The following is a 13,212-nucleotide window of genomic DNA, read 5'->3' as shown; positions in this document are numbered from 1 at the left end:
ATCAGGCACCATCAGACATTTCTCAGAGGCAGGTTGCAAAAGTCAAGCAGGGGTATAATGAATAAGGTAAGATTTTAAGCAGCAGGTGTTTAGGCTTAATATACTTAATAGTAAGACCTTGAAGATAGTTTGATAGCATACTGCTAGCCAAATGCAACTCTCACAATATAGGTGTTATATTTTGTCAATAGCCAGCACCTGATAACCAGGCTGAATAATTCTGCACCAGACTCAAGGGTAGCCCCACATAAAATCACATTGCAATGGTCCAATAAATAATCCTGTATAAAATATATTTTAAAAATTACTCAAAGGTTAGCATTTGAAACTTACCATTTTTTTCATCTAGACACGTAATTTTATCTTGAATGAGCTGTAATTCATATTTTTTCTTTGAGAGTTGTCGTTGGGCCTCTGCAATGTTATGCTCCATTTTTTCATTCATAATGCTAAAAATTAACAAAGGGCAGTTTAAATTTATCTTTTCACACAAACTTTGCACTAACACTAAAAGGGATCTCATGATAAATGGCAACTAATTAATAGCTAGTGACTATAGAGCAAGGGAATTTTGTGAACGCGTAATTAACAGTGAATAAAAGCTAAGCACAAGCTATGGAACTCTTCAAACAGAAGTCAGTGCAAATCAGGTATTAGGTAATTTAGAATTAGTGTATGAAATAAGCCAACTTAACTAAAGAGCAACTATTGCCAAAGTAGAACATACATTATATCACCATCCTTTTAAACTACATTATTATTTATATCCCATTAATAAGCCTACTTCGTATCTCAAAAAGTTCAGATTATAGCCAGTCAACAGGCACAAACTTAGAAACATAAAATATTTGATTCAACACATATTTCAGTTACCTCAGTGAAGCATTAGTTGCTTTTTGCCTGCTAAGCTCACTTTCAAAATCTACTGCTCTTTTTGCCAATATTTTCATCTCCATTTCTAGAGACTCGATTGTCTCCTTCATTAAAGCCATCTTTGATGTTTGATCTAATCGCTCATTGTCAAGCTGAGACATTAAAGTGACAAGGAATTATTACTTTATATAACATCCAACTACTTCAATTAACATACACCTTTACTTAGAAATTACTTGTGTTGCCTTTTCAGACTTTTTATAGAATTATAGAATCGTAGAGTTGGAAGGAACCCAAGGGTCATCTAGTCCAACCCCTTGCAATGCAGGAATCTCAGCTAAAGCATCCATGACCGATGACCATCCAACCTCTGCTTAAAAGCCTCCAAAGAAGTTGTCTCCACACAAATGCACAGAGTATGGAAGACAAGCAAGATGAATTTGAGCTTTTAATTCAGGATTGCAAGTATGACCTGGTAGGCATTACTGAAACCTGGTGGGATGAGACCCATGACTGGAATGTAGAAACTGAGGGGTATAATCTGTTTTAAAGGAATAGACCAAGCAGAAAAGGGTGGAGCAGTAGCATTATATGTAAGGATGTGTATACCTGTGAAGAAATCCATGACTTGGAGCATGGAAAGCAGACTGAGAGTATATGGGTAAAGATTGTAAGAGAAAGAAACAACAGTGATTTACTGCCAAGCCAGACAGAAGACTTGGATGATGCAGCAGAGCCCCCCTCCAGTGCAGCAAAGCATTAACCACACTAGGGACCCAACCAGTCAGTCTCCCTCTGCTAGATTTAATAAGCCATTAGGGACAGGGGTCAAGGGCGCATGTGGTCAGATGCACTGCCACCAGCACCTTGTCCACCTCAGCTGATTGCATTATCTTAATAAAAACAGCCAAATGTAACACGATGCATAGCAGAGCAAGGACCTGATTAGCTGAAAAATAGGCAATTCTTTAATGCGCAAACTGGGAGTATTGATGCTCTGTTGCCAAAGCACACAAAACCCTGGAGATAACCCTGAATGGAGAGCAAATCAGTCTCCTATTCCCCCCCCCCCCCCAGTAAGACTGTATCTTATATACTACAGGTTCTAGGACTAATTCCTTAAGAATATATTTCCCTTTAATAAAGGTTACAGGTTACAGTGAGAATCGAAACTCGTTGTTACAATAAGCCCACTGGCTACTGGTCTGTTTCTGGGCACAATTGAAATGTTGGTCATGAGCTACAAAGCCCTATACACCTTGGGTCCAGGCTATCTCCCTAGATAAGCCTGACCAGGTTTTGAAATCTTCAGGGGACACCTTTCTCTCCATTTGCCACCCTCACAGGCACATTTGGTGGGGACATGGGAGAGGGCCTTTTTGGTGGCTGCTCTCATATTGTGGAACTCTAGTCCATGGCAGGTTAGGTTGGCCCTCTCTCTCCTTTCGCTGGCAGGCAGGCTTTTTTTGTTTAGATAGGCCTTTGGCCACTATTGTGGCAGGGTCATTTAATGGTATGAATTGCATATTTTCTCCTCCTCTTGTTGTTGGGTTTTTAAATGGTTAAGTTGTTTTAATTCAGTGTTGTTTTTAATATGGTAACTTTTTTATACTTTTAACTGCTTGGTGTGCTTTTTAGCTGTATCTGTATTTAATGCATGTTGTGAGCCAACATGGATCTGACTCCTGCACTGGGAGAAAGGCGAGATATAAATAAATAAATAAATAAGCAAACAAACAAACAAATAAAGCTCTGTATAGATTACTAAATAAAAATATAAGAATTAATGCATACAAATAATTGCATGTTTCTTGAATAATGTAGTAAGAGTTGTATATTTATACAAAAAAATCATTCAATGTAGCTTTTCAATGTCTCTGTCCTTACAGGCTTCTAACCACTTGTTTAACGTTATATCTACCATATCTTTAAAATAAGGAAACATTTTCCCTTACACTCTGAACATTTAACTCCAGTTCCTCAACTCTCTGTTCCAGGTGAGCTTTTTCATTAAATGCAGTCTCTTGAGCAATCTGTATCAAACAAAAACATAAATCAAATACACTTAGTATAATAAAATTTAATCTATTAGATTAGATACCACACAACGGTATTGGCAATTGTCTTATGTTGAACAGATGTTGCACAAATGAATTTGGATAAAAAGTCAAACCTTTAACCTCTCTCTCAAGCTATCTCGTTCAGTGGACATCCTTCGGAAATCAGAAATAGCTGCATCCCTTTCTGTTTCCACACGCCTCAAAACAGCCTGTGCAGTCATCGCAGTTTTGGATGCTTTCGGGACTTTCATAGCTTCTTTTCGCAGTTGACTTATTTCTTCCTGGGCCTATCATTCAAAATTAAAACTCAGATGAAGATTTGTCCAATTCAAGACAACTTAAATTGTAACTAGCCTACCAAAGACAAAACTGGAACCAACTTACTTCAGCAGATATATACAAAGTGAATACCACCCATAATTTCACATCCACAAATAGCCCAAGCAACAGAGAAGGCCTGTTGTTATTAAAACCTGCTTAGGTTGGGAGCTATCCAGAGGCATCAGGCTGGCACTGTGGAAATGTGATCCTGGAATAAATCAATCCTTGATCTAATTCATCACCGTTCTTTCTATGTTCTTAAGAGTTTGCATAGGAGCAGCCAGCAGGGAAGAGTGTCAATGTGGACCTGTCCTGGCAGCAGGATTACTGCTGTGTATCAGGATGGTGAAGAGGTAAGGCAAAGTAGCAATTCAGTTATGGTGGTTTAGGCACACCAGCAGAGCCAATTTAACATACCTACCACGATATTTGAACCACCCTGTCCTCACAACCACCCTACTCCACCTCATCCTGCTACATGGCAGCAGCAGTGCTACTAGGTCAGGTCTGTGGCACCACCCCTTCCCACTAGCTGCTGCTCACATTACTTTCCATGATGGGTCCCAAAAGAAGAGATAGCATCTCTTCATTCATTCATCTTCAAAATTTCAAAACTTTTCTCCCCAGTGTAAATGTACAAGCAGGATACAATAATAAATTATAATAGTACAAAAAAGAAAAGAGGGAAATATCATAAATCTCTCTGCATATAAAATCAGGCTATACAAATAAAACAGAAAATTAATTGAAACCTAAGTGCAGGAAGCCTAGAAAAACAAAATATTTTAACAAACTGTTTAAGTCTACAATAAGGCAGTCCTATATCCCTCCAGAAAGAGAAATTCCAGAGTTTAGGTGCCAAAAGTAGGAGCCCACACTTTAAGTATTTGCACATCATAAATCAGGACACAGGTGGCACTATGGGTTAAACCACTGAGCCTAGGACTTGCCGATAAGAATGTCGGTGGTTCGAATCCCCGCAACAGGGTGAGCTCCTGTTGCTCAGTCCCTGCTCCTGCCAACCTAGCAGTTCGAAAGCACGTCAAAGTTGTTGTTGTTGTTGTTGTTTAGTCGTTTAGTCGTGTCCGACTCTTCGTGACCCCATGGACCAGAGCACGCCAGGCTCTTCTGTCTTCCACTGCCTCCCGCAGTTTGGTCAGACTCATGTTTGTAGCTTCAAAGACACTATCCAACCATCTCGTCCTCTGTCGTCCCCTTCTCCTTGTGCCCTCCATCTTTCCCAACATCAGGGTCTTTTCCAGGGAGTCTTCTCTTCTCATGAGGTGGCCAAAGTATTGGAGCCTCAGCTTCACGATCTGTCCTTCCAGTGAGCACTCAGGGCTGATTTCCTTAAGAATGGATCGGTTTGTTCTTCTTGCAGTCCATGGGACTCTCAAGAGTCTCCTCCAGCACCATAATTCAAAAGCATCAATTCTTCGGCGATCTGCCTTCTTTATGGTCCAGCTCTCACTTCCATACATCACTACTGGGAAAACCATAGCTTTTACTATACGGACCTTTGTTGGCAAGGTGATGTCTCTACTTTTTAAGATGCTGTCTAGGTTTGTCATTGCTTTTCTTCCAAGAAGCAGGCGTCTCTTAATTTCGTGGCTGCTGTCACCATCTGCAGTGATCATGGAGCCCAAGAAAGTAAAATCTCTCACTGCCTCCATTTCTTCTCCTTCTATTTGCCAGGAGGTGATGGGACCAGTGGCCATGATCTTCGTTTTTTTGATGTTGAGCTTCAGACCATATTTTGCGCTCTCCTCTTTCACCCTCAATAAAAGGTTCTTTAATTCCTCCTCACTTTCTGCCATCAAGGTTGTGTCATCTGCATATCTGAGGTTGTTGATATTTCTTCCGGCAATCTTAATTCCGGCTTCGGATTCATCCAGCCCAGCCTTTCGCATGATGAATTCTGCATATAAGTTAAATAAGCAGGGAGACAATATACAGCCTTGTCGTACTCCTTTCCCAATTTTGAACCAATCAGTTGTTCCATATCCAGTTCTAACTGTAGCTTCTTGTCCCACATAGAGATTTCTCAGGAGACAGATGAGGTGATCAGGCACTCCCATTTCTTTAAGAACTTGCCATAGTTTGCTGTGGTCGACACAGTCAAAGGCTTTTGCATAGTCAATGAAACAGAAGTAGATGTCTTTCTTGAACTCTCTAGCTTTCTCTATAATCCAGCGCATGTTTGCAATTTGGTCTCTGGTTCTTCTGCCTCTTCTAAATCCAGCTTGCACTTCTGGGAGTTCTCGGTCCACATACTGCTTGAGCCTTCCTTGTAGAATTTTAAGCATAACCTTGCTAGCGTGTGAAATGAGTGAAATTGTGCGGTAGTTGGAGCATTCTTTGGCACTGCCCTTCTTTGGGATTGGGATGTAGACTGATCTTCTCCAATCCTCTGGCCACTGCTGAGTTTTCCAAACTTGCTGGCATATTGAGTGTAGCACCTTAACAGCATCATCTTTTAAAATTTTAAATAGTTCAGCTGGAATACCATCACTTCCACTGGCCTTGTTATTTGCAGTGCTTTCTAAGGCCCATTTGACTTCACTCTCCAGGATGTCTGGCTCAAGGTCAGCAACCCCACTACCTGGGGTTTGCGAGACATCCATATCTTTCTGGTATAATTCCTCTGTGTATTCTTGCCACCTCTTCTTGATGTCTTCTGCTTCTGTTACGTCCTTACCACTTTTGTCCTTTATTATGGTAATCTTTGAACAAAATGTTCCTTTCATATCTCCAATTTTCTTGAACAGATCTCTGGTTCTTCCCATTCTGTTGTTTTCCTCTATTTCTTTGCATTGCTCGTTTAAGAAGGCCTTCTTATCTCTCCTTGCTATTTTTGGAAATCTGCATTCAATTTCCTGTATCTTTCTCTATCTCCCTACATTTTGCTTGCCTTCTCTCCCCCGCTATTTGTAAGGCCTCATTGGACAGCCACTTTGCTTTCTTGCATTTCCTTTTCATTGGGATGGTTTTCGTTGCTGCCTCCTGTATAATGTTGCGAGCCTCCATCCATAGTTCTTCAGGCACTCTGTCCAGCAAATCTAAATCCTTAAACCTGTTCCTCACTTCCACTGTGTATTCATAAGGGATTTGATTTAGATTGTATCTTACCGGCTCAGTGGTTTTTCCTACTTTCTTCAGTTTAAGCTTGAATTTTGCTATAAGAAGCTGATGATCTGAGCCACAGTCAGCTCCAGGTCTTGTTTTTGCTGACTGTATCGAGCTTCTCCATCTTTGGCTGCAGAGAATATAATCAATCTGATTTTGATGCTGCCCATCTGGTGATGTCCATGTGTAGAGTCGTCTCTTGTGTTGTTGGAGAAGTGTGTTTGTGATGACCAGCTTGTTCTCTTGACAGAACTCTATTAGCCCTTGCCCTGCTTCATTTTGCTCTCCAAGGCCAAACTTGCCAGTTGTTCCTTTTATCTCTTGGTTCCCTACTTTAGCATTCCAATCCCCTATAATGAGAAGAACATCCTTCTTTGGTGTCACTTCTATAAGGTGTTGTAAGTCTTCATAGAATTGGTCAATTACAGTTTCTTCCGCACCAGTAGTTGGTGCATAAACTTGGATTACTGTTATGTTAAAAGGTCTGCCTTGGATTCGTATCGAGATCATTCTATCATTTTTGAGATTGCATCCCAGTACTGCTTTCGCAACTCTTTTGTTGACTATGAGGGCCACTCCATTTCTTTTGCGGGTTTCTTGCCCACAGTAGTAGATATGATGGTCATCCGAACTGAATTCGCCCATTCCCGTCCATTTTAGTTCACTGATGCCCAGGATGTCAATATTTATTCTTGCCATCTCATTTTTGACCACATCCAACTTACCCAGGTTCGTGGTTCTTACATTCCAGGTTCCTATGCAATATTTTTCTTTACAGCATTGGACTTTCCTTTCGCTTCCAGGCATATCCGCAACTGAACGTCCTTTCGGCTTTAGCCCAGTCGCTTCATCAGCTCTGAATCTACTTGTACTTGTCCTCCACTCTTCCTCAGTAGCATGTTGGACGCCTTCCGACCTGAGGGGCTCATCTTCCAGCATCATAACTTTTATATGCCTGTTGTCTTTGTCCATGGAGTTTTCTTGGCAGGGATACTGGAGTGGCTTGCCGGTTCCTCCTCCAGGTGGATCACGTTTGGTCAAAACTCTCCACTATGACCTGTTCATCTTGGGTGCCCTGCTCGGCATAGTTCATAGCTTCTCTGAGTTCTTCAAGCCCCTTCGCCACGGCAAGGCAGTGATCCATGAAGGGGCACGTCAAAGTACAAGTAGATAAATAGGTACCGCTCCAGCAGAAAGGTAAACGGCGTTTCCGTGCACTGCTCTGGTTCGCTTTGTCATGCTGGTCCCATGACCTGGAAGCTGTACACCGGCTCCCTCGGCCAATAAAGTGAGATGAGTGCCGCAACCTCAGAGTCAGCCACGACTGGACCTAATGGTCAGGGGTCCCTTTACCTTTACCTTTACATCATAAATCCTGAGGATGACAAACCTTCAACAAGGCCTCCTAAGGCAATCTTAACATTAACAGCTCCCAAACACTTTAAGATTTTATATTTTGTCAGAAATTGTTCTTACCAGAATATTCCATACGCCTGTAAAGATTACCTGATCATAAAGTTGAATAACTTTGTCTCTTTCTGCTGTGAGAACCTTGATGTTGCCTTGAACTTCTGCCATGTGACGTTCATATCTTTCCAGCATTGTCTTATATTCATCACGGTCTCTCAACATTTGCTGAAATTCTGGATCAGATTTACATCCCTAAACAGTTAATGAAGAGAAGTTGATCTACTTTTCTACTCCTTTTGATTTATCAATCAATCAATCAATCAATCAATAACATCCATGTCACAAACTTTAGAATTTGATTGGATTATCCAGTTTTAAATTATTCAGGAAGATGGTGGGCAATATCCAACTAAGTATTAATCAGAGACTTTAAGTCTATTAAATTCAATTAATCTACTTTGAGTATGACTAACCATTGGATATCTTTCTGTCTGTTCAGTTCATATTAATCTGTCCACAATTAACTATTCTGAAATGCTTTTTGTTAGATACTATGTAGAATGTGATTAATTCTATTGAAATGAGTCGAAACAAAGATTTAAGTTGACAGATACCTTGAAAATAGTATAAACTTAGGTACATATCACAAAGTTAAAAACGACAAAAGATAATGTAGTACAACATCTTCCCAGTGACAGAACCATCCATCTACCAATCCATCATCAATTAGTCCTTGCAATCCAAACAGCAGTATGCAGGAACCAGATAGCATGCATACCAGAAAATGCAACCTGTATTTTATATGCATTAGGCTGCAATTCTAACTTATCAGGAGGCAAGTTCCACTGAACTCATTGGGCCTGCTTCTGAACAGAAATGCACAGAACTGCATTGTAAAGCTGCTTAAATCTTACTGACTTCAACAGGATTTAGGTAGCCTGATTAATTTACTTCAGTCCCTTGCTAGCATATTAATAGTGCCAAGTAATCAAAATCAGCTGAAAAAATGCACAAATCTATACTTTATGAAAGTTATATATACCCGGATGGGGGAAAGCTCCTTTGAAACAGAATGAGAGGAGCTGCGCCTAGGACTTGACGTATTTCGAAGCATTTTCTTCAGCTGATATCTGTCTTCTTCTGCTGACTTGATAGAATTGTCAAGCCTTGAGGGACGCTTCTCCTGTGATAGTTCAATGTTTGAGGAAGGCTTTTAAGTGCCAAAGTGAAAACAATTATTACTATAAACATACTTTTCCAACTAAGACAAATATTTACACATTTCTACAGAAACAAGATTTTTTATGTTTCAGAATTTCAGAATTTACCATATTATAAAATCATTAAAGCTGTTTCTGTCAAGATTAATAGAGTCGGTTGTATGAAGCAGATCTCACAATAAAGGCTGGGAAGAGTGGGAGAACCTAGCATGCATGTGGCTATGAATGCCTATGTGCACCACTGAACAAATGTCATAGCTGACAACTTAAGTGAGAGAAGAAGACTGGTTTCGCCACCTGCCTTCTCTTTCCTTCTTTGTCCTTTATGAAGCAGGGTATGGATGAAAAATAGGGATCTTTTGCCAATCTTTCTGCTAGACAGAAAAAAAATATGCAGAGCTTCCTAGCTTGGGTGCAGGTGCACATAGTACACTCTGCAAGTGAAAAGAAGGTAAGTGTGAAACGGCACACCCAAACCATTCTGACAGGTAGATGAGATTTCTAAGGGAAAAGGCTCTAGGAAAAAGGTTTCCTTATAAACAGATTACTCCTTGAATTTCTATACTTGAAGAGAGTACGTCTTTAGGTAATAATTAAGCCCGCCCACCAACTCCACACACCTAAGGGTTGTTAGGAAAGGGTGCAGTAATGACCATGTTCAGCTTGCATCCCCAATGTCTTCCCAGGTGCACAGAGATGCAATCTGAATATGAAAGAATTGTGCCCATTGCTTTCTGTGTTACAGACATGCAGGGAGGTCAAACCACTGTTAATGCTGAAGAAAGAGAAAGATCCCTGAAAAGACATAAAATGCAGACTAAGGGGCATTTTGAATATTATGTATTCTTAACACTACAATTATGCATTTAAATATCTTATAAAAGACGTATCAGTTGTACTAATCTCTGCAAATGTTTTTTGCAATGTACATATGATATGAGGTTTCATCAGCAAAAATAAAAATATGTAACTTACAGAGCTAAGGGCGCTGATTTTATGTTCCAATTTCCGTATAGTATTTTGTTGGCATTTAATCTGAGACTAAAATGAAAAGAAAGAAAAATATGATTAGTTAGACAACTGAAAATAGAGCATTTGGCAAATATTTTTCACTGACTAATAATGCATTTGGATAACTCATTTAAGATGAGCTGAAAATGACAAACCCAGTAGAGCTGAGGTGCCAGTCAGTTAGCACAGTGATTTTCAACCAGTGCTCAGGGGGTGCTGCAGGCAACACTGGCCTCTGTCCCTCGTTCCTTCCCTCCCTCCTCTGATGCCCTCTTGCGTCCTGCCTCCCAAAGGCTTACTCAGCTGTTTGTTGTAGCAGCCCTGGCTACAAGCTCTGCAGGCAAATGGTGCCTCTGGGGCTGGCCAGGGAGTGCTGGTTGACAGGAGCTGAAGCGGCCTCAGAGTAAGCATGTAAGTGGGTGAGGGAGGCCAGGCAGGCAGGTGCTGTGCTGGCCTTTCTTGTGCTTGCTGTGTGCAAGGCCTCCCTGGGAGCTGAGTGCCCGGTGCTGAAGAAGAGCTTTTCTACCATGCAGCCCCACCAGCACCTGCGGCTGCCACCCAAGATAAGGTGCTGGCCTCATGTTCACCTTTGGCCAGTCTCCATTGGGCCACTAAGGCTGGGGGCAGTGTGAGGAGGCACCTCTCTTTGGGGCAGGGAGGGCAGCTCAGAGTTGGGCACAAGGTAAATCAGGATCTACTGATAAATCTCTGGGTGATTTGAAGCACAGGGTGTTCAAAAAGTAACCAGACACCTACTGAGTTACATTATCCAATAGGTGTATTGTTACTTTTCGAACACGCTATAGATTGGTAAGGATTTTTGACTCCTGATTGTTTAACAATAACAGCAACACAATGAATCCCTCCTAAATTATCCAGTTGGAATGAAGAAAGCTTAGGGTAACCAGGAGTGGATTTTTATGTTGAAGGACTGTGAGTTGAGTTCTGATACTATAAAAGTATTACTCAAAACAAATTCATGTGCTCAGAATTCTTTAAGTCTAAGTGTATGCCCTTTATATCAGACTCCAGCTGATGGATATCACAGTTTCAACCTGCAAGTTTACCCTCCTTTGCTCTACACCATTACAAGGCTAAATGTCCACAGTATTTTTTGACCTACACCTGTATCTCTTTACTTGGTCAACATTGTGTGTGTGTGTGTGTGTGTGTGTGTGTGTTGTAAAATTATTGGAACACTGAGAGGAACATAGGAAACTGTCTTATTCTGAGATAGACCTTTGATCCATCCAACTCAGTATTGTTGCACTGACTGATAGCAGCTCTACATGATTTCAGACAGAAGTCTTTGCCAGTTCTATTTGGAGATGCTGGGGACTGAATCTGGGAATTTCTGCATCCAAACCAGATGCTCATTCACTGAGCTACTGCTCTTCCAATTGGTTACAATTCCAGTATTTCACATATGCAAACTCTTAAAACTACATGAGCATCCAGAAATGGAAATTTCTCCTGTAATTGTGAAACTAATTCTCAAAAAGAACAAACTATAAAAGCATTGCATGTATAAAAATTTTATTATTAATTCAAGTACCTTGGCTTCTGCAATTTCCTGGTCTGCACTATCCAATACAAATTCTTTTTCTTTTTCCAGCTGTTCTGCTAACTTGTCTACATGAGCGAGTTCTTTACAGAGATATTCATTCTTACTTGCCAAGTCACCCACTTGAGTTGTTACTTCTTTCTTACTATCAAGTATTTTTGTAACATACTTCTCCAACTCAATATTTTTTGTTCGCAGTTCTTCAACCTTGTAAATCAAACAGAACAAAATGGTTTCACTTCTCCTACATCTTAAGTCTTGGCAGCAAAACATTAGTCCCTATCACATACTAAGTGTAAAAGGCTCCTGAGCAGCTGACCATGCTTAAGGTACATTGAAACTGCTTGTTCCCACAAGGAAATGGCTGGCTGAGCTTACGCATGACTAAAGGAATACATTTCACACATACTAAGTGGCACTCCAGCTTTAGTCCTGGAGAGCTCAGGCCCCAAACATCTTAGATTATCTCTAACTCTGTGACTCCTTATAAACTCATCAGCTGTCAAAATCCTTTGGGTGGTGCCTCAATGAACCAAGTTTCAATAGGAACAGTATATATGAAGCGTTGTTTTTTTACATCAGTAAAAGAAAACTGTCATGTGTGAAGCAGCCCAGTGGTAAGCTAGACTAAGAGAGACAGAAAAACCACGCAAGCACCAACACTTCAGGCGTGCTTCAAAAGTGATATGCTGAATTGTTCAGAAAATCCAATAATGGTTAAATAATGAGAACTTTTAAGGCCAAAGTGACCAGCCTATAAAAGCTAGGTCACACCACTGATTTAATATAAAGCAGAGGAATGTGTTATTTAAATAATTAGTCCAGAAGTGAAAGTCAAACCCAGCTCCCATGTTCTTCCCACCAAATCACTTTGCCTCATCTTCCAGAAGGGCTCCAAGACTACAGGCAAGCTCATGGGGGCAAGGGGAACTCATGTTGCAACCTGCCCTCATCATGCCCAGCAGGGCCTCCAGCTGTATGGAAATTGTTGTTTTTTACCTGGAACCTGAATGACAATGAAGCTTTTAAAATCTGCCTGTGATGCATGTATGTCAAATTCAGTGTCTTAATTCTAAGGTTAGAAAGCTAGAACATATAATGCAGCTCATGGAACGTGCCTAATTATGCAGCAACTTTGTTTCTAGTGATGTTGAATGATAACAAAGTTCCATGTAAAACATACAATAGAGCCTGAAGTATGAAATAAAATCCAGGGTCTACGGCTCTCACATGGTGGGGGCACGCTAGAATAAAATCTGTCCAGTTATACTAGCAAGCTTATAATACTGTTTTGCATGACATACTAATCCTCGTGAGACTGTGCAAGTATGCAAGCTCCTAGAGAGGAGCTCACAGCTGTTTTGCTCTTCCCTTATCCTTTCATTGTTGTATCAAGCTTAACCAAGGTTTGCTTTGTTTGAACCAGGGCTCATGGTTAAACTCTCTCCTTGGTAACAACAAGCTGTAAACAAGATTAAACTTTGGTAACAGTTCATGGCTGGTGAAGAGAAACCTTAACTATAAGCCATGGTTTGGACATGGTAAGTCAAATTATGGCTTACTTAAGTGCAGCATGGCAGCAAAAAATATCAGGGGGGAACAAAGCAGCTGCAAGCTCCTACCCCAA

The 13,212-nt window shown here is 40.7% G+C and overlaps 1 protein-coding gene across 16 annotated transcripts in view; it reads right to left on the bottom strand.

The window, feature by feature from the left end:
• TSGA10 (testis specific 10) overlaps nt 1-13,212 on the bottom strand; it is a 41,579-nt gene that overhangs the window by 20,789 nt on the left and 7,578 nt on the right. For 9 of the 16 annotated variants that reach the window (XR_014563492.1, XM_083735492.1, XM_083735488.1 and 6 more), the window contains exons 3-10: nt 11,577-11,792; nt 9,986-10,051; nt 8,833-9,000; nt 7,887-8,042; nt 3,047-3,220; nt 2,829-2,906; nt 874-1,025; nt 334-449 (exon numbers count right to left, since the gene is read on the bottom strand). Coding sequence is in view for 15 of the 16 variants with exons in the window: in XM_083735495.1 (XP_083591621.1) it covers nt 334-449; nt 874-1,025; nt 2,829-2,906; nt 3,047-3,220; nt 7,887-8,042; nt 8,833-9,000; nt 9,986-10,051; nt 11,577-11,792 (1,126 nt within the window). In the remaining variant the exon portion in view is untranslated. The remainder of the gene's footprint in view (nt 1-333; nt 450-873; nt 1,026-2,828; nt 2,907-3,046; nt 3,221-7,886; nt 8,043-8,832; nt 9,001-9,985; nt 10,052-11,576; nt 11,793-13,212) is intronic. The other 7 variants (XM_083735491.1, XM_083735486.1, XM_083735489.1 and 4 more) reach the window with 1 other exon arrangement.

This window comes from Podarcis gaigeae (assembly GCF_964106915.1).
Source record: "Podarcis gaigeae genome assembly, chromosome: 4".
Lineage (NCBI taxonomy): Eukaryota > Metazoa > Chordata > Lepidosauria > Squamata > Lacertidae > Podarcis > Podarcis gaigeae.
Note: the sequence above shows the minus strand (reverse complement) of the source record. Positions and strands in the feature narration are given on the sequence as shown.